We start from the raw sequence: 18,893 nt of genomic DNA, 5'->3' as shown, positions 1-18,893 counted from the left end.
TAATATCAGAAAAGAACAGAGAGCTCCCACCAAGTACCCACTTTAAAAAGTCATATAATTACCAAAAATTTGTCTCAATCTACTCTTAAACCTTGGTAGTGTTGATGTGGATTTACTTCTCTGTTCAAGTGCTTCCCATTCTTAAGTTGGAAATAAACGGGTCAAGAAGGGAACCCTTCATTAAAGTTTGTCAATATTTGGAGATAAGATGTCAATATGGTTTAAACATGTCCCATCCATAATTCTAGTGTTGAAACGTAACAGCATCTGGAGGCTACAGGGGAGCCCATCTCATCAATGGGATGTGGTCTCCTTTCCAAAGCAGGTCTGGCAGGTACTTGGTCCTTTCTCTGGTACTCAAGGCACCATGCTGGAAGCAGCAAGCAGCCTTCATCAGACAACAAGACTGTTAGGGCCTCCACCTTGGCCTTTGTAGTCTCCAAATTGGTAAGAAATACAAGCCTGCGTTTTGTAATGCCTAGTATCAGATTTCTGTAGCAGCAGCACAAAATAAACTAGAGTAGCAAATTATTCAAGATCTGGTTGAAACAAATTCTGCATTTTAAATATTAAGCCTGTAGAGAGGATAAAATCAAGCCCTATCATTCCCATATTGAAACACACTAAGGAGGAACTAAAGAGATGGCTCAGTGGTTAAATGAACTCGTTGCTTTTGCAGAGGACCAGCACCCACTTGACTGTAATAACCACCCATACACACAAAAGAAAGGGGGGAAAGGCACTAAAGAAAGGATGGGGATTTAACGCAGTGAAGGAACACTTTCCTAGCATGTGCAAGTCCAGGGAGCCAAGCCTCATCACCACAAACAAAGCCTAGCCTTATTTTCATCCTTACCTCTGTTTATACGGCAACCAGTGTCTTAGTGGAATCTCCTAAATACAGTTTGGGAAGCCGGGTCTCCTTCGTTCCCTAACTCACTATGTCTTCATCAAAGTAGAGGGATTACAATTGACTAGCCGTCATTTTTTCCTTATGATGAAACTACTGACTTTTAAGGTATAAATTTTAACAGATTAATCTCATCTAGAGATCTCTTAGGTAGGAAACTTTAGACATACTTGTAAAGTTAAACAGTTGTCCTGCCTCGGCCATGATCAAAAGAACAAATGACTAGGTATGACTTTCAGATTTTATCAGATACTTCTTTTGAAATAACAGGTCTTTAAGATTTTTTATAAGATTTTATTATTATTATTATTATTATTATTATTATTATTATTATTATTTCAATTCTGTGTATGTTGAGGGGGATGTGCACATAACTGCAAGTGTCCACAGAGGTCAGAGGTGTGAGATGCCCTGCAGCTGGGGTTACAGGCAGTTTTAAGCCACCTGATATAGATGCTAGGAATTGAACTCAGGTCCTGAGGAACAGTAGTCAGTGTTCCTAACCACTGAGCCATCTCTCCAGCCCTACTCATTTTTATTTTTATGTGTATGAATGTTTTCCCTGTACCATGTACATGCCTGGTACCTATGAAGATCAGAAGACAATATTAGATGCCCCAGACCTGGAGTTCCGTATGGGTGTGAGCAACCTTATGTGTACTGAAAACCAAGCATAGGTCTCCTGTAAGAGCAACAAGTGCCTTTAAATAACTCAGACGACTCTCCAACCCCAAAATATCACTGTTCTAAAAAATCATGGACATATTTACACACTGAGTCAACACGGTAACTCTTTGAGTTTGAATTGGCAAAAGTCCTATCTCCAGGACTCAGCCTCTATGTGAGAATGAGGTGTTGCCACCCACAAAGAAAGATTACACAGTCAGCTGTGGGAACACATGCCTGAACTCCCTCACTAGGGAGGGTGAGGCAGGAGGATCATCACTTACAGACCAGCTGTTACACAATGACTGTTAAAAAAATAGAAAGCAAGTCACACCAGTAATTGGCATTTTATTTAATTGTGTGTGTGTATATATATATACACATATGTACATATACATATATACACATATATACATACATATACATATATGTATATATACATATATATAATATATAATATATTATTATATATAACATATATTATTATATGTTATATAATTATTATGTTATATATATTATATGTTATATATATAACATATATATATTATATGTTATATATATATAATTATTATATATTATTATATGTTATATATAATTATATATATAATTGTTTTGAGAAAGCTTTTAAAATAGTAGGTGTGGTGGTTTGCATAAGAATGGCCCCCTAGGCTCATTTGATGCTTAGACACTGAGGAGTGGAACTCTTTGGTGAGATTAGAAGGATTAGGAAAATTGGCCTTGTTGGAGAAAGTTTGTCACTGAGGGTGGGCTTTGAGGTTTCAAAAGCCCAGTCTATCTGCCCATCTGTTTGTCTGTCTGGTCACTGCTTACCCCCACCCCTGCCTGTGGATCCAAATGTAGCACTCTCAACTTCTGCTCCAGTGGCTGCCTTTATGGCACCTGCTCCTGACAAGATGAAAATGGATCAAACTCTATGCAGTCCCCTCATTTCAACTTCCTTCTCCAGCCAACTTTCATAAACAAACTCTAGAGATCTGTCCTGCTTAAGAGTGTTTTATGACTCCTGCCTGACTAAGACTTGCCAAGAAAGTTGGGCACACCTGTTAATCCCAACACCCAGGAAGCTGATCTCTGAATCTGAAGACAGCTTGGCCTACAGAGCAAGTTCTATGACAACCAGACTTACACAAAGAAACCCTGTCTTTGAAAACAAAAATCTACCCAAGTGCAGTGTCCCAGGTATTGTCAAGGTAGAGGAACACAGGGTTGTTTCTGGGAGGCAAGACTACTTCTAGGTTGTGGGCGAGTCTTGAAGCAGATCTGGCTTTGGGGAGAGGTAACTTTTTCTGAGAGTTGCTTTGGTCATGATGTCTTTACACAGTAATCAAACAATGACTAAGACAGTAGGTTTTTATATAGCCTTTCCAAAGCTCTTCAGTGTTATCTGTCTCTCTTCGGACCCTTCCCTCTGCCCTGGACTCTCTCCTATCTACTTCCCGTCTTAAATATTTCCCCTCTCGTTCTCTTACCTGCCCCCCTACCATCTGTGTGTGACTGTCCCTCCTCCATTATTCTCCCCTCAACACAAACACAAGAGCCCCTTTCTAATTTCCTGGCTTCTGAAGTACTCCAATTTAAACACACACACAGACACACACACAGACACACACACAGACACACACACACACACAGACACACACACACACATATATATATATCCAAAGCTGGCTTCCAAATATGAGCGAGGACATGTGGCACTTGTCTTTCTGGGTCTGGGTGACTGCAATCAGAATGATTATATCCAGCTCCACCCATTTACCTGAAGATTTCATTTTTTTTTTTTTTTTTTTTTTTTTTTTTTTTTTACAGCTAATAAAATTCCACTCTGCATCAGTTTTGTCTTTTCGTTACCCATTCCTCAGATGGTGGAGATCTAGGCCATTGGCATCTCCTGGCTATTATGAATAGAAGAGCGGCAGTTAATGTGGATAAGCTTCTAGCTCTGGATTAGGATACAGACTCGGTTGAGTATACGCCCAAGAGTGGTATGGCTGGGTCAAGTGGTAGATCTGTTCATTTCTAGCTTTTTAAGAACCCGCATTGCTCTCCATGGCTCTCCCAATTTGCACTCCCACCAACAAAGGAGAAATGACTTCTCCTTTCCCCACATTCACTCCAGAACTTGTTGGCCTTTCTTTTCTTGATCTTAGGCAGCCTGGCTTGGGCTAAAATGAAGTCTCATGGTAGTTTAATTTGCATTTACTTGACGGCAAATTTTAGGTACAAGTTGCTGGTCAGGGACATCTCATAAAACCTCCAAAATAAGACAGGCTATTGCTCTTCCTGGCAGTGATATTGCTGCAGAGCTTCATAGTAAGATTCTTTTGCTATAGATACAGCATACTTGAGTCACAGGACATGGAAAGACCAAGCTGACACTAAACTGAACGTTCCCTCCCTTTTGGCTTTCACAGTGCTAGGCATTGCTATGCAGACAGCTAGGAGGAGTCAGCAACAGTCTTATTCAGCTGCCAACCCAGTGGACTACAGTAATGATGAAGACGGTAAGATGTACTCATGCTTACAACAGTGGCATTAAGTGTCATGAGGGAAACCAAGCACCACTGGATTGAAGGCCTGCCCTTCAGGAAGACACAAATGCTCAGTATGGTAAATATGACCAAGACCTCATAGTCAGAGAACTCACAGCCTCAGGGGTGAGCCTACTATTATTGTCTTCTAAATGGACATAGTATCAGAATGCCCTCTAAATATATTTATAATTATGCCCATGGGTCAGTCAACATGGCGCTCAGACCTCGTCAGAAAAGCTTCCTTTTACAATGAACAGAGGTTAAACAGAGAGACTAACAATAATGGGTCAAAGGGTGGGGAAAAAAGACTATGATGCGCTCAGCTCTGAAGGGGACATCTGTAACACGCCTGCTCTCTTCAAAGCTCAGGGATCACTGTGGAGGAGAAGGCAGAAAGACTGTAGGAACCTAAAGGTGTGGGAAACTGCTGAGAAACAGTGTTTTCTAGATATGACAGAGCCATTTGTACATAGGAACATACAACAGCCGCAGCTGCCTGCACAAGGTCAAGCCCATCCACCAAGAAAGTCCATCACAAATGAGGGAGGGGCAGGGCCTCTCCCTGGTGGAGGAGCTGTCGTCTTCAGAGAAGTGGCCCCTGGTCAGTTGTCTCTAGTGGATGGCCCTTCAAACATGGACATAGTGACAGTACCAACTGGGCTCAGTGAGATTAAAAAAAAAGAAGAAGAACAAAGAAATAAGGAGGGTCCTTGGGGTTCAGAGAGGAGTTGGGGAGGATGATGGGATATATTGTGTATATGTATATATGTATATGATATTCTCAAACAATGTTAAAATTTTATTTTTGAAAAGTTTCTTAAAACATAAATGATGGGCTGGAGGGATGGCTCAGCAGTTAAGAGCACTGACTACTCTTCCAGAGGTCCTGAGTTCAATTCCCAGCAACCACACGGTGGCTCACAACCATCAGTAATGGGATCTGAAGCCTTCTTCTGATGTGTCTGAAGATAACTACAATGTCCTCATATACATAAATGTTTTTTTTTTTAAATCATCAAAGAAAAATGCAAAGAAGAGAAGGAGGAATGAATGAAAGGAGAGAAGGGAGAGACATAGGGAGAGAGAAAGGAAAGTCACACATATCTGTTCTCTGACATCCTCTGTCATCAGATTAGTGTGACTCACTCTCAAGATCACTGTGCCCTTTGCCTTTGTGTATAGAAACGTGTCCCATGGGGCAGACAACAGGCAACCTGGAAACGTAGCTTGAAAGGTTAGGCTTCCCTCCTGATGTTTCTAGCTTTCAAACCTACTTCCAACTTTTAGGTCAGTAGTTAAGTTGTACCCAGTAAAAACTGTGCAGGGAGAAGTATAGGACCTAACTGTGTTTCTTTGCAATCAGAGTTGAAGTAGAGTCTGAAACCAAGCTTCCTGGAGACACCAGACTAAAGGAGGGCAATCCACAGATAGCAGCAAGTGGACTTTCTATCCAATGATACGGCATGACGCCGAGAGCTGCTGACATGTCCTGAGCCTATGGACTGTAATGAGTACTGCGTGCTGTGCAAGGTAGTTTGCATGCAAAATCCTCATGACGTGTACTAGAGAGGTTAACTATGAATGATAAGAAAGCAAAGACAGAGGTTAGGTTAGTTACATACCAGTCAACAACAGGACACTCTGAGAAATGTGTCACCGGGTGATTTTTTTTTTGCTACTGTACAGACATCAGGAGGTATACAAATCTGAACAGAAGGGCCTACCATACACTTAGGATATAGGGTATATATATCCTGCTCTTCTTAGATCCAGGATGAGCAAAATAACACTGGAAGAAATGAAGTGAAAGTGAACAGGGGAGAATACAAGCAAGCGATGCAGTGAAGTAGCTCCTTGGCTAACACCACAGTGAGTCACAACAGCCCCCTCTAAGTAGAAGAACACTCTGAAATAATGATTAGTACTACGGAAAACACCTGACCTAGTGTGGGCACTGCATCCTGACCCAGGGCTCTGTCCAGCAGTGAACACCAGCAGTACCTCAAACATGGGTAATGAGTTTTGGGGTGGTGACATTCAGATACTGTAGTGTATTAAGCCCCAGGAATTTTTCAGCTTCATTATAACTTGTAGACCACACTATACATGGGGATAACAAGTCTATGCAGCATGTGACTAGAATTTGTTTGGCCAAAAACTCCCTAAGATAGGCCTGGCAAACATGGCCTGTCCCTGGGGTCTCTACTCCTCTGGATGCCAGCCCTCTGCTGGACTCATGATGCTATTACCAGAGTGACAATACATCAAAGAGATCCATCACTTAGGCCAATACCAGTGACCAAATTTGTTCTCAAAACCACTGAATCCATCTTTGCATTCTTTTTCCAAAGTCCTGAAAGAGCAGTGAGGGAGTTTTCAGTAATGAACTGTCCTGGTTCTTCTTCCTTCTTCTGGACTGACACGATTACTTCCTCATGTCACCCCAGGCCACCCTGCTACTGAGGCAGAAGCTACCTCTTGGTTTTCAGCATCTTTCCTTCTTTCTTTCTTTCTTTCTTTCTTTCTTTCTTTCTTTCTCTCTCTCTCTCTCTCTCTCTCTCTCTCTTTCTTTCTTTCTTTCTTTCTTTCTTTCTCTCTCTCTCTTTCTTCCTTCCTTTCTTTTTTTCTTTCTTGCTGTTATCCTGTCTTGCTTACTTTTTTCTTTCTTTTTTCCTTAAGATATTTTTAAAACTCAAAACCATTTTTGACAATTCCATATATTTACACAATGCACTGTGACCATATGACCTCCTAGTCCTCTCTCTTATCCTCCTCCCATTCCTGTTCATAGCATTCTTCCCAACTAGCTTTCATGGTCTGGTGTGTGTATGGGGGGTGGGTTATTGCTTTTCAATCAGTAAGTTTAATTGTGTCAATCAGATGAACAAGAGTGGAAGGCTATTTCCTGGAGCATGGGCAACTTACCAATGGCTACCTCACTGAAAAAGATGGCAGACCCTCCATCCCTGGTAACCACTGGCTGCCAACAACTCCTCAGGGGAGAATAGGACTTCAGGAGTGCCCCCCAGATCCACGACAGAATGTCGAGGACCTAATTTTATATTGGTTCTGTGCAGGTTTCCATAGCTCCTGTGTGCTCATGGTTACACTGATGACATCACCGCCAGAAAAGCATTTCAGAGCGTCCCTCCCATCCTCTGGCTCTCACGGTGTTTTCACGCCCTCTCCTGCAGTGTTTGCTGAACCTAGGAAGAGGTGATATCCCTGCTCTGCTCAGTTATGAGTCTCTGTATTGTCATGTCCTATCCCGTGTCCCCCACCCCCTCTCTCCCATCAAAAGGAGACTTTTCTGACCAAGACTTTCCTGGGGCTGTGTTTGACTTTCTCTTTTTCAACATATTACAAACTTCAACACAAGCTATATTTCTTGAGCTGCTTTTACAAGAGGCCTGTCAATTTACAGCCGCACCAGTCTTATAAATATAAACATACATTTATATTTACATTATATATATATATTTTTTCATTATAATACTAGAAAATATTTCACCTAAATGTTCGTTTAGAAAAACAATAGTAGATTATGCCTTAGAGAGACCTCGCCAGGAACAAACAGGCTTTAAACCAGCTTCACAGTAGCCACCATGATGTCCTTTGCAGAGTAGGCTTCAAATCCAATTTTTAAAAGGCTATTGGTTTCCCCAATAACAGGCATGTCATTATGCACCAGTGGGTATACCTTGCCTGGCAGATTGACAGTACAGTATGCAGGATCCACAGCTAAGTAAGATTATTCTTGGGTTCCTAAGGCAGAATTTTACTCTGCAGTCCAGGCTGTGGCCTGGAGCTACATACTCCAGGCTAGCCTTGAACTCATGACAATCCTCTGGCCTTGGTATACCATAGTGCTAAGTAAAGTACCACTGTACCCAGTGGTCCTCAGCACTGTGACCCCCTCCTTGCCCATCCATCATGCTCTGGAGACTAAAGGCAGTAAGGTCAGGTCACAACAAGACCTTTGCATCCTTGCTTTGTGCTCAAGCCACAGGCATGCTCACAAATTAAACTCCATGTTTTGTCTCCTGTGTGAAGCTGCTCTGTGATCCCATAGCTACATCTTGGTGGCAGTTACCACAACAAACAATATCCAGCAGTGTCCGACTCAGAAGCCCCACAAGAGCATTAGCTGATGATGTCAGAACCTCCCTTGTCTTACCCAGGAACAACAGACAGCCTTCCTCAAAGAGGCAGGTTCACTCTAAAGACTTACTCCTGTGCCCACCACCCCCCCACTCCACCTGACAACCTGGGAAAGGAACTAGGAAATGGGGCCTTGGGGCCACCCTGGGAGCAGTTCCAAGGTAAATGCAACTAGGAGCTGGACTGTGGCTGGTGACACGGCTTGTGGAACAATAATATTGGGATTTCTGAGCCTTGAGGTGTATAGCTGGCTCCATCCCAGGTGATAGTCCCTTACGGGTCACAGGCTGTAAATATCCCAGGGGTATAGTTCTTGGCTTTCCAAGGCCTGCCTCTGACTTCCTTTTTCAATTCATTACAAACAAACAGAAGCTGTGTTTGTTTGTTTGTTTGTTTGAGCTGCTTTTACAGCAGGCCTGCCAATTCATAGTCCCTCACTGGCTGGCCCATGTATTCCTTCTCTATCAAACCCTTAAACTCTACCACTGACCTCAACCCGATTGATTTTGAAACTTTTATTAAGCGCATGCTCAGGTGTGTGGGGAAGCTCTGGAGAAGGGAATGCTCTAAGTCTTGTTTTAGTGTTTTGTTTTGGTCTGAGACCTGGGAGTGGGGGTGTGAAGGGGAGGAGGGTGGGGAATGGTGTTATTATGTAGCCCTGACTGCCTGATACTTTCATGCAGATCAGGCTGGCCTCAAGCTCACCTGAGATTTGCATACTTCTGCTCCTCCAGAGCTGGGATTAAAGACATGTGCCACCATACCCAAAATAATCTAATATTTTATAAGATATATAGACACTGAGTGTCTAAAGGACCAATATGAAACTTTAAACAAAATATGCTGACTATAACCCCAAACTAAAATACATGGCATTAACACGGGTCATTTTTATGTTTTAAAATACAGACTAACTCTTCTGTCACTGGCTTTTCCAAGAGCTTTGTTTTCTAGGGCAGTTCTCCAGTAAACATTTTTTTTTTTTTAAGATATGAAACTTACCAAGAGATTAACCTTTCAACCAAGAAACATGCAAGTTTAGAGGGTGCTTTGGAAGAATATTTTAGGGCATATTCACATAAGGGTTGAAATGTACTTAGCTCACCTTTGAGGAGGATGGCCTGGGCCATGGGCTCCATTGGGGCCAAACTGAGGGGGTCCAGGAGGTAAAGGGCCTGGGGGCAGCAGCCCCGAAGGAGCAGTGGCTCCCGAAGGCCCCGATGGCTTCATCATGCCTGCAACAGACAGGAGCAGAGTTATGGGAATGTTACAGTACAAAGGGAGATGATAAAGCTGGAAGATTAACGTTAAAATGAGTAAAGGGAGACAGAAACCAAAGGATAGACACAAAGCCCTCCCAACCTCCCTTAACCAATCTCTCCAGAGTGGCTATTATTACCTGTTAATAATAGTATTAAAAGATTAAAAGCACAAAAATATACATATACACAAATATATTCAAATATATATACAAATATATATATATGTGTGTATATATATACAAATATATATGTATATATGTATATATACACATATATACATATATATTCATATACATATATACATATACACATACACAAATGGAAAGTTAAATAAAGGAAATAAACTCCGAATGTGGTGGAAGTACCTTAACAGAACATAGTATCTCACAAACACTAGATCACACAAAGAAAAACAAAAAATGTAAAGTGGTAAAAAAAAAAAAAAAAAAAAAAAAAAAAAAAAAAAAAAAAACCCTCAGTAAAACAGATGGCAGGCTAGTAGAGCATCTGAAATGCATACAAGAAAAACCCTAACAGTGCTTTTGGAGAGCAGGCTGTTACTCCAACATGTTACTCCAGAAAATCCTGAGACAGGTGAGGCAGGGTTTTAAGTCATTGCACTCAGAGGATGTGGAAATCAAACACCCAGTGATGGACACTCCTTGAAGTGACCACTTTCCCACAGTAGCTCCTCAGGGAGTGTTGTAGTTAGGGTTTCTATTGCTGTGACGAAACACCATGACTAATAAGCAAGTCGAGGAGAAAATGGTTTATTTGGATTACACTTCCATATCACTCACTGTTCATCAATGAAGGAAGTCAGGACAGGCACTCAGAGCAAGAACCTGGAGGCAGGAGCTGAAGCAGAGGCTATGGAGGGGTGCTGCTTACTGGCTTGCTCCCCATGGCTTGCTCAGTCTACTTTCTTATAGAAGTCAGGATTACCAGCCCAGGGATGGCACCACCACCATGGGCTGGACCCGTCACCATCAATCACTAATTAAGAAAATACTGTACAGCTGGATCTTACAAAGGCATTTTCTCAATTAAGGTTTCCTCCTTTCAGATAACCCTATGTCAGCCTGTGTCAAGTTGACATAAAGGTAGCCAGTACAGAGCACGTAAAGGTTTCTCTTTGGAACAGTTTTCAAGCATTTTTCTCTTGTTTCCAGAGCAGAGTTGGCAGAGGATAACCCAAACACTGTGATGGAGACCCTTAAGCCTTGTTGGGACTAACTAGCCGCTGTTCAGCACCGGGTAAGTAACCTCCTCTGAGGATCTCACTTTGATCTTGGTAAAATAAAAATGAAATCTCCTCTACCCAGCCCAATCGACTTGACCTTTGGCCCTACCCTCGTCCCTGTGCCTTGTGAGCTCTTCTACACAACACCTAGTTTCTGTTCCCTTCCTCCTGCAGTTACCAGACACACACACACACACACACACACACACACACACACACAGGAAATGATGGCATGGCCTGCAGTCACCCAGGAAGACCTTGTCAGACTGTCACTGTACCTTCAGGAAGGTACTTCCATATCCTTGGATAATCAAACACACACAATAGTTGCAGCTGTAGTTTTTGTGGTTATAGACTCAATGCCTACCAAAATTCTGTTCCTCAAGCCTGAGACATGGAAGTGAAGACTGCCTGTGCTAAGGCCGGAGCTCAGGACCCCCCACAGAAGGCAAGCCCCTGTAACGGCCCTAGTCATAGCCCAGCCCTTTTTTATGTTTTATCATTTTGAAATGGAATCTCACTAAACTGTCCAGGCTGCCTTTGAACTTGCTCTCCAGTCCAGACACACTTTTAACTTCAGGGTCCCTGACTTAGCTTCTAAACAGATGAGATCACTGGCCCACACCACAGCCTGAGTGAGGAATGCTACATACTAACAGGAACTGAAACAGAAGCCATGGACTAGTTATTGGCTTGTTCTCCATGGCTTGATCAATCTGCTATCTTATACAGTTTAGGACTAGCTGTCCAGGGATAGCACTACCCACAGTGGCCTGGGAGCTCCCCCCGCCCCATCAACCATTTGATGATGATGATGATAAATGCCCTACAGACTTGCTTACAGACCAGTCTGATGGAGGTATTTTCTCAATTGCAGTTTCTCTTCCCACATAACTCTAGCTTGTATCAAAAATACAAAGAACAAACAGAAGCAAGCAAACAAAGAAAAAAACCCAACCAGGGTAGCAGGTTAGTGGCCATTTTTACTAGCCCCTACTCGTTGGCAGGAGACTTTAAAAAAAAAACAGTTCAGAAGCACAGAAAGACAATTCTCCTGTATCCGTCACATTACGATGGGTTCTCCCTCTTACTTCTGGACATGAACAACAACTCAAGACTCATTCAACATGCATTTAGCATGTCTCCAATGCACTAAGAGCACTCATAGAGAACAAAACCATGTTAGAAATAGTGACTCTGACATGTGACCAGAGTTACAAAATCCAGATGGCCTTCTAACCATTCCTGGAAAAATCAGTGAGGAAAGACCTCTTGAGATGCACCTTCAGGATGGGGAGTTTTTAGACTAGCAGACAAGATATGGGATTCTAGCCAGAAGCTGAGCCTGACCATTGGTCTGGGAGAGCACGGCCTAATCAGGGCAGACAAAGGGTCGGGTAGACGACACAGTGCCAGGGTAAAGTGACAAGAATGAAAATTGCCATCCAGATTGGTTGGAGGCCAACTACAAAGTCTGGTATATCATTTGGTCTCCATCCCCAGGGCAAAGGGACAGCAGTATCATGGTGATGCATAGTCAGAGTCTTCAATGGGCCACACAGTTGGCATTCTCAAAAGTGACCAGACACAGAGACAATCAGGCTCTTTAGAGCATGAGGGGAACTTCAGGAGGGAAGGAAATCCACAGCAAGTGAAAGAACTACACTTACACCACAGGAAAGTATCAAAACTCACAAGCCATCTTTAACACGCAAGCATTATGGGCTAGTTTACTCTGCAAGAGTGTCAGTCCCCTCAGGCCTGACTTCATATATGGTCCTGAACTAGACACATAGATGCTCCATTCCTAGGGTCCTCTACAATTTGGATTTTTTTTTTTAATGCAAAGCAACACTTTGAGCTCTGATCAGTTCTGTGGTTATCCTTCTGGCCTAGGAGGAAGTGACTTTCGATAGAATGGTCCTGTGTGGGCTATGCATCTCTATAGACCAGATAAGAAGTCCATAAGCCTGTGACTCTGCCTTTCTGTTTGTCTCCTGGCATCTTTTAACAAATCCCTTTCCACTACAATAGATTCTGTTATCAGCAGAGTGACTGTGACCAAAACAGCATCACAGAAAACTAGACCTTAAATTGGATCCTATTTCTAGCAAAAAAAAAAAACCCACCCCCCTCCAAAATACCTCCAAAAATCAAAGAACATTAGTGGGGGAAAAAAATCTTCATCTAAAACAAAACAAATATGAGCTCACTGTTCCATATGCGAATCCTAACGGCCAGTGCTCCCAAAGCTCTGAGCCTGTGGCTATCTATATAAACTCTGCAGCGGTAGCACCCACACCACGCAGGCCTGGCAGGTCTGGCCTCTCTGCTTCCTGCAGCAGATGATTTTGCCACTCAAAAGACACTTGAAAATGTGAAGACATTTTGGTTTGCTAAAACTCCCAGAGAAAGAAGGAGGTGCCAGTAGAATATGGTAGACATAGACCACAGATGCTGCTAAATGCACAGGGCATCTCTCTCTCTCTCTCTCTCTCTCTCTCTCTCTCTCTCTCTCTCTCTCTCTCTCTCTCACACACACACACACACACACACACACACACACGAGTAAGAGAAAGAGAGAGAGAGCGCACATGTGAAAGAGTTGGCCCCAGATGTTAAGATTGCTAAGACTTAGAAACCCTGCGCCTGACACAGTACGCCTATCCTTGTTTCCCCTCCACGCCCTCTAATTTCCACTGTAGCTCTTGCGTACTATACACTGGAGTGTGACCCTGTCTGGTTTAACTCACTTCAGTGGCACCCTTGATATGGCTCCATTACTTTGTACTTTAAGGACACCTCTCACTGCTCTTATGCTGTCTACAGGTCATTCTTCTAAGAGGATGCTCTGTCCCTGATGCCATCTCAGAGTTTGGTACTTCTCTCTTGGTGCCACTGTGTGCTTCTCTGACACCTTCTGCTTCCTTTCTACCCACGAACTGCAGTTGTCAGGTTGTGTACTGTATTGTCCTTGAGATAACTAAGTAATTTATGGACTGCGATCGAGACTATTGTATTTGTTGTTTTATGACAAGTACTTTGTTCACTCCTTAAATTTGTTACTATGTAACACAAAAATTACAAAAACACAATCAGTAGATGGAGATAAGAGTGTATGACACTATTCTGGTGGAACAGATTCTTCAAAAAGTCACAAGTAGGCTGTCTTTCAGAAAAAAACAAAAAAAATTGCATACAATGGTGTGTGTGTGTGTGTGTGTGTGTGTGTGTGTGTATAGAGTTTGTGAGTTTGTGAGTTGGTACTGGGAAGGAGAACCCCAAGCCCCATGCTTGCTAGGCAAGTGCTGCCACTTAGCTGGTTCTCCCTAGTACAACAGTATAGAAGATGGTTTAAAGTCTAGCATAGTGTCAGGAGGATGAAACAGGGAAACAAGGTATAAGTGAACTAGAGAAACATCTGGTCAGAGCTGCCTGTTAAAGTATGAAGTGGTACAAGACAGAGGGCTGTGGAGACAACATGAAGGACCATCCTCTTTGTGGCAGAGCAGGGTGCTATCAGGCACCGGATGTAAACCACACTCCAGTGACAGTGAGTTGGCATCTGTGGAGCAATGGGTGATGGGATAGGGCAGGTGAACTGAGAAGAAGAAAAAGGATAAAATAATGCAGGCCTAAGGAACTTAATGTATAAAGAGAGGCAAAGGGAAGTCATTAAAGGTTTTAAGCCAAATGACTCGCTCATTACGAAAAACCCTTCCAGTTGAAGAGCTGATAGACTGTCAAAAGGCCATGCCAGACAGAAGCCTAAGGGGGAAGAGACTATCTCTGACCTGGGTTGGATTGAAAAAAACCCAGTAATACGATGGGAGGGAGGAAAGAGGTGGGAAAGAAGTTTGTGACTGCTCAAAACAAGTCTGGGAGACGGGTAGGTGGTACACATACAAGTACGGAGGCAAAAACTCAGACATTTAAGATAAAATTTTAAAAATTTTTTTTTAAAGTAAACCTTTGGTAGACTGACTGGATTGGACTAGGTAAAAGAGAGTGACTCTTCTGTCTTGATTTTGGAGTTTTTGTTTGTTTCCTTGAGATAGGGTCCCATATAGCCCAGGCTGGCTTTGAACTTGCTATCTAGCCAACACTGGTCTTGAACTCTTTACCCTCCTGGTTTTATCTTTTGAGTGATAAGCCTATAGGCATGTGCCCCCACAGCTAGTTTGTTTTTGTTTTGTAATAATGAAAGGTTTGGGTATCGACCCTAATAACTGATGCTCCTATGTGTTAGGGAGTACCAGTAAAAAGTAGGCTCAATGAAAGAGATCAAATCACTCTAAATGAGTATGCCATGCCTGAGCATGCAGGTGAACTGGAGGAAACACTGGTCCAGGCATAGGAAAGACTTCTGGGCTGAAGAAGTAGATCTGAGAGGTAAGTGTGTGCTTTACGTGTTCTGCTGTGCGAGGCTTTCCAAATGATGATGTTATGTCAAACTGTGGTTTCATTTAATGACTGCCAACTAGGAATAACCCATGTCTCTAAGCCTGAGGACTGAATAATCATATATAAGTAAAAAGAATAATTTACCTGGCGGAGAGGATACATGGGATGGATCCCCATAGTGCCCGTAGTGGGGGGGAGAAATGCCCATTCCAGGCTGGGACTGAGAATAGGGGGGTGTCGCCACATAACCTTGTTGGCTCATTATGAAAATATCATTCCAAAGGACAACTACTGCAGAAGAACCCTGCAAGAGTAAAGACGAAAAGTTAGCAAGAAGATGTCAGATATTTAATGCTACTAAAAATATAAATGCAATGAAAGAAACATTTTGGATTTCTTAAAGAAAAGTAAATGTGTCCATTCTGGAAATAATCTTCATTTTCTACAACACTACTTATCATAATATTATCCCCTGGATACGGCTTAAGGAATTCAGTAACATCATCACTTCAGTGGTCCCAGGAAATTTCGCAGGCACCAATCTGAATAGTAATTGCAAACCACTTTTTTCCTGGAAGCCTGAATTCTTCAAACAGTCTCTCATTAGTATTCCTACAATTCTGGATCGTGGTTTCCATGGTCACAATTTGAGAGTATACCATGCCATTCAAGTGACTGACTGCCACGGTTACAAGTGGTCTGCAGACAGATGCGTCGTGACTTGGATCTCCCTGGTACCCTTCTAATTAGTCTACTTAATCTGTAGTTAAGACAAGGAAAAAGCCATAGTCCAACAAATAGAACCTGAGATAGACATGATAATAGCCTTTGTGAGTCATAATTTGACAAGCCAGTGGCTGCTCCAACCCTCTCAGTCCAAGATGCTAGGGCTTCTTTCAGACTTGATGACGTCACACCTCTAAGAACATAAGCACCTATATTTAAGGAACTAAAAAAAAAAAAAACTTCCATACGTGGGTAGTCATAAACAATCACAAATATAACATCCCCATCTTGAGTCTATTCAGAGCCCAAATCCCAATTAGCTTTACAGTTTTATGCTTCCAGGTTTTGCTAAAACATATCTCTAGAGAAGTTTCTAAAAGACAGTTTTGGTTGGTTGGTTGGTTGGTTGGTTGGTTGTTTTCTGTTGAGACAAGGTTTCCCTCGTAGTCCTGGCTGTCCTGAATTTAATAGACCAGTCTGGCTTTGAACTCAAAGAGATTTTCCTGCCTCTGCCTCCCTAGTGCTGGGATTAAAGGAGTGTGCCCCCATGCCTGGCTTTCAAAAAAAACATTTGTAACAAGAAGGGGGTGCCAAAAGAAATGTTTTCGTTGCCTATCTGCCTGGGCATAGCTTTGTGACACAGTGAACTGAAGTCGCTCTTTGGGCCTCAGTTTTCTGGTTTAGAAAATAAAGTGTCCGAAAGCCACATTAGTTGTGAAACCCTGATTCTCTAGTATCTTTTCAGTTTCTCCATCAAACACTTGGGTACCTCTCCTTCCCTTCTCGTTGCTGGTTTTAAGGTAAAGATTAGTAATGCCTTCTAAGTAAGACTTTGGGATCTCTTTATTCTGAAAATGGCATGCAAATTTCAAACGTGAAGGCTAATATCCACGATTTAGTTTTGCTTTCATATTAAACCTTAAGCTTCTGAGTAGCAACCAAGAGAGAGTATGAGAGGACAGAAAGGCAGACAAAGGTCTCCAGTCCACTGTGTTCCTGACAACACTTTCCCTCCTCCCACTGCGCATAGAGAGACGTGGCAGCCGCTTGGCCCGGTGCAGCCCCAGTGCCTTTAGAAGACCGCACCGGTGCACCCACGCAGCAGCTGCGGGAGGGAAGCGGGGCAGCGGCAGCGATGCTCACTGCAAAGGACTGGAAGCAGCCCAGCCCTCTTCCCTGGTCCTGGGAGGAATTCGCTTCCTCACTCTACTCTGCCACGTCAAACTTCCTCACCCAGAACACCAAGTTGCCGAAACCTGACTCAGCTGCAAGCGGCGACATGGCAGAGAGCCACTTGGCACAAACCGGCCTCGAATCCAAACCTCGAGTGCTCGGATTCTACAGAGACACCCTTCCCCGGTCCACTGTCACCCGGGACAAGTTGGCGTTTCCCATCTAACGATGTCCCGAAGCTGAACATTGTAGTTGCCATTTTCCCTCGGAATATTTCCAGCCCTCTCCTCCTCCGGGAACCAGGGAGCCAAGTTGATGGGGAGTCGCGGTGCAGTCGCGTGTGGACGCTCCACACCCCTAGCCGTGCTCCGAGCCCGCCGTACCTGCGGCTCCCCACCCTCCCCACCCTCCTCACCCTCCTCACCCTCCTCACCCTCTTCACCCTCCTCACCCTCTTCACCCTCCTCCCTGCGCCTTGCGCCCCGCGTCTGCCGTACCTGCTCTGCACGCTCCGCGCCCCGCGCCACCGCCGCCGCCGAGTCCTCTGGGTTGCGAGTGCCACGTCAGGCGCCCGGCCGCGCGCGCGCGCGCTGGACCCGCTCGCTCCCGCGGCGCGCACCCGCAGGGGCGGGGCCGCTCCTCCCGCTGCGGCCTCGCGCCTCTTTCCGGGTCTTTTCCTCTAAGCTTTTCCCTCTCCAGGCCCCGCCTCCTCCAATTTGTCAAAGATCCTCTGGAGCTGGTGGCCTGGGACTTGGGTGGGGTGAGGAGGGGCGCTCTGGGTTCAACAGGTGGCACTGAATCCCTGCGCTGCGCTCGCCTTCCTGGAAGCGACGCGTGTCGGGGAGTGCACAGTGGCTAGAGCAATCTGGCGCGGGTACAGACAATTTGATGACGTCTTCCAGCATAACAACAGAAGGAGGAAGGCCCAGGACAGCTTGGTTTTGTGTGGAACGAGAAAGCTCATTTGAGGTGTCCTCAAGGAAGCAAGAGGTTGGAGGACCAACGTGGGCTCCCCCACTTAACTGTGAGCTACCGATGGTGCGTCCCACCCACATACAGGAACTGGCCTGTGTCAAAAGTATGTAACTTTTAGCTCACCTCTGGACAGAAACAGTTGAGAAACACCTATTTTGCCCTAAAATCAGGACCAATAGGCCACTTTCTCACTATCAAATAGAAAGTATGAGTTCAGTCCACAGCCGAGTTTGGAAAAGCTATTTACACTTCACTCCGTTTTATCAAATAAAAGCAGCCTAGTGATTTTGCCCTCACTATGTGCCTTCTTCTGAGTAACCAAAAATAAAAGTTCCCTAAGCTTGACTAATCAAAAGCTATCTGAGTAACTTTTCCTATTGCTGTGATAAAATACTCTGGCAACCACAACTTAAAGGAGAAAAAGTTTATTTTGGTCCACAGTTCAAGAGTGTAATCTCTCTTGATGTGGTAGCTTGAGGCAGCTGATCACTTTGCATTCACAGTCAGGAAGCAGAGAGCCATCAGTGCTTGTGTCTAGCTCTTTTTAAACAGTCCAGGATCCTGGCCCAGAGAATGATGTCACACACAGTAGGCAGGTCTTCCCAGCTCAATTAATCTATAATCAAAACAGTTCCTCACAGGCTTGCCAAATCTTCTGTTCGCATCATCATTATCAAGACATTTGTTTGGTTTTTTTGTTTGTTTGTTTGTTTGTTTGTTTTAAGACAGGGTTTCTCTGTAAGCCTTTGCTGTCCTGGAATGCATTCTCTAGACCAGGCTGGCCTCAAAGTCAGCAATCTGCTGCCTCTATCTCCCAG

General features: G+C 43.8%; 1 protein-coding gene across 1 annotated transcript in view; it reads right to left on the bottom strand.

Moving 5' to 3' along the window:
- The window catches only part of Sec24d (SEC24 homolog D, COPII component), a 97,235-nt gene extending 79,521 nt beyond the window's left edge, over nt 1-17,714 (bottom strand). Inside the window, exons 1-3 of the mRNA XM_034499565.2 lie at nt 17,598-17,714; nt 15,346-15,505; nt 9,398-9,527 (exon numbers count right to left, since the gene is read on the bottom strand). Coding sequence (XP_034355456.1) covers nt 9,398-9,527; nt 15,346-15,463 — 248 coding nt within the window. The 5' untranslated portion in view covers nt 15,464-15,505; nt 17,598-17,714. The remainder of the gene's footprint in view (nt 1-9,397; nt 9,528-15,345; nt 15,506-17,597) is intronic.
- Nucleotides 17,715-18,893: the final 1,179 nt, after the last annotated feature.

Source organism: Arvicanthis niloticus, chromosome 4 (genome assembly GCF_011762505.2).
Source record: "Arvicanthis niloticus isolate mArvNil1 chromosome 4, mArvNil1.pat.X, whole genome shotgun sequence".
Classification (NCBI taxonomy): domain Eukaryota; kingdom Metazoa; phylum Chordata; class Mammalia; order Rodentia; family Muridae; genus Arvicanthis; species Arvicanthis niloticus.
This window is presented reverse-complemented; position numbering and strand designations above follow the sequence as displayed.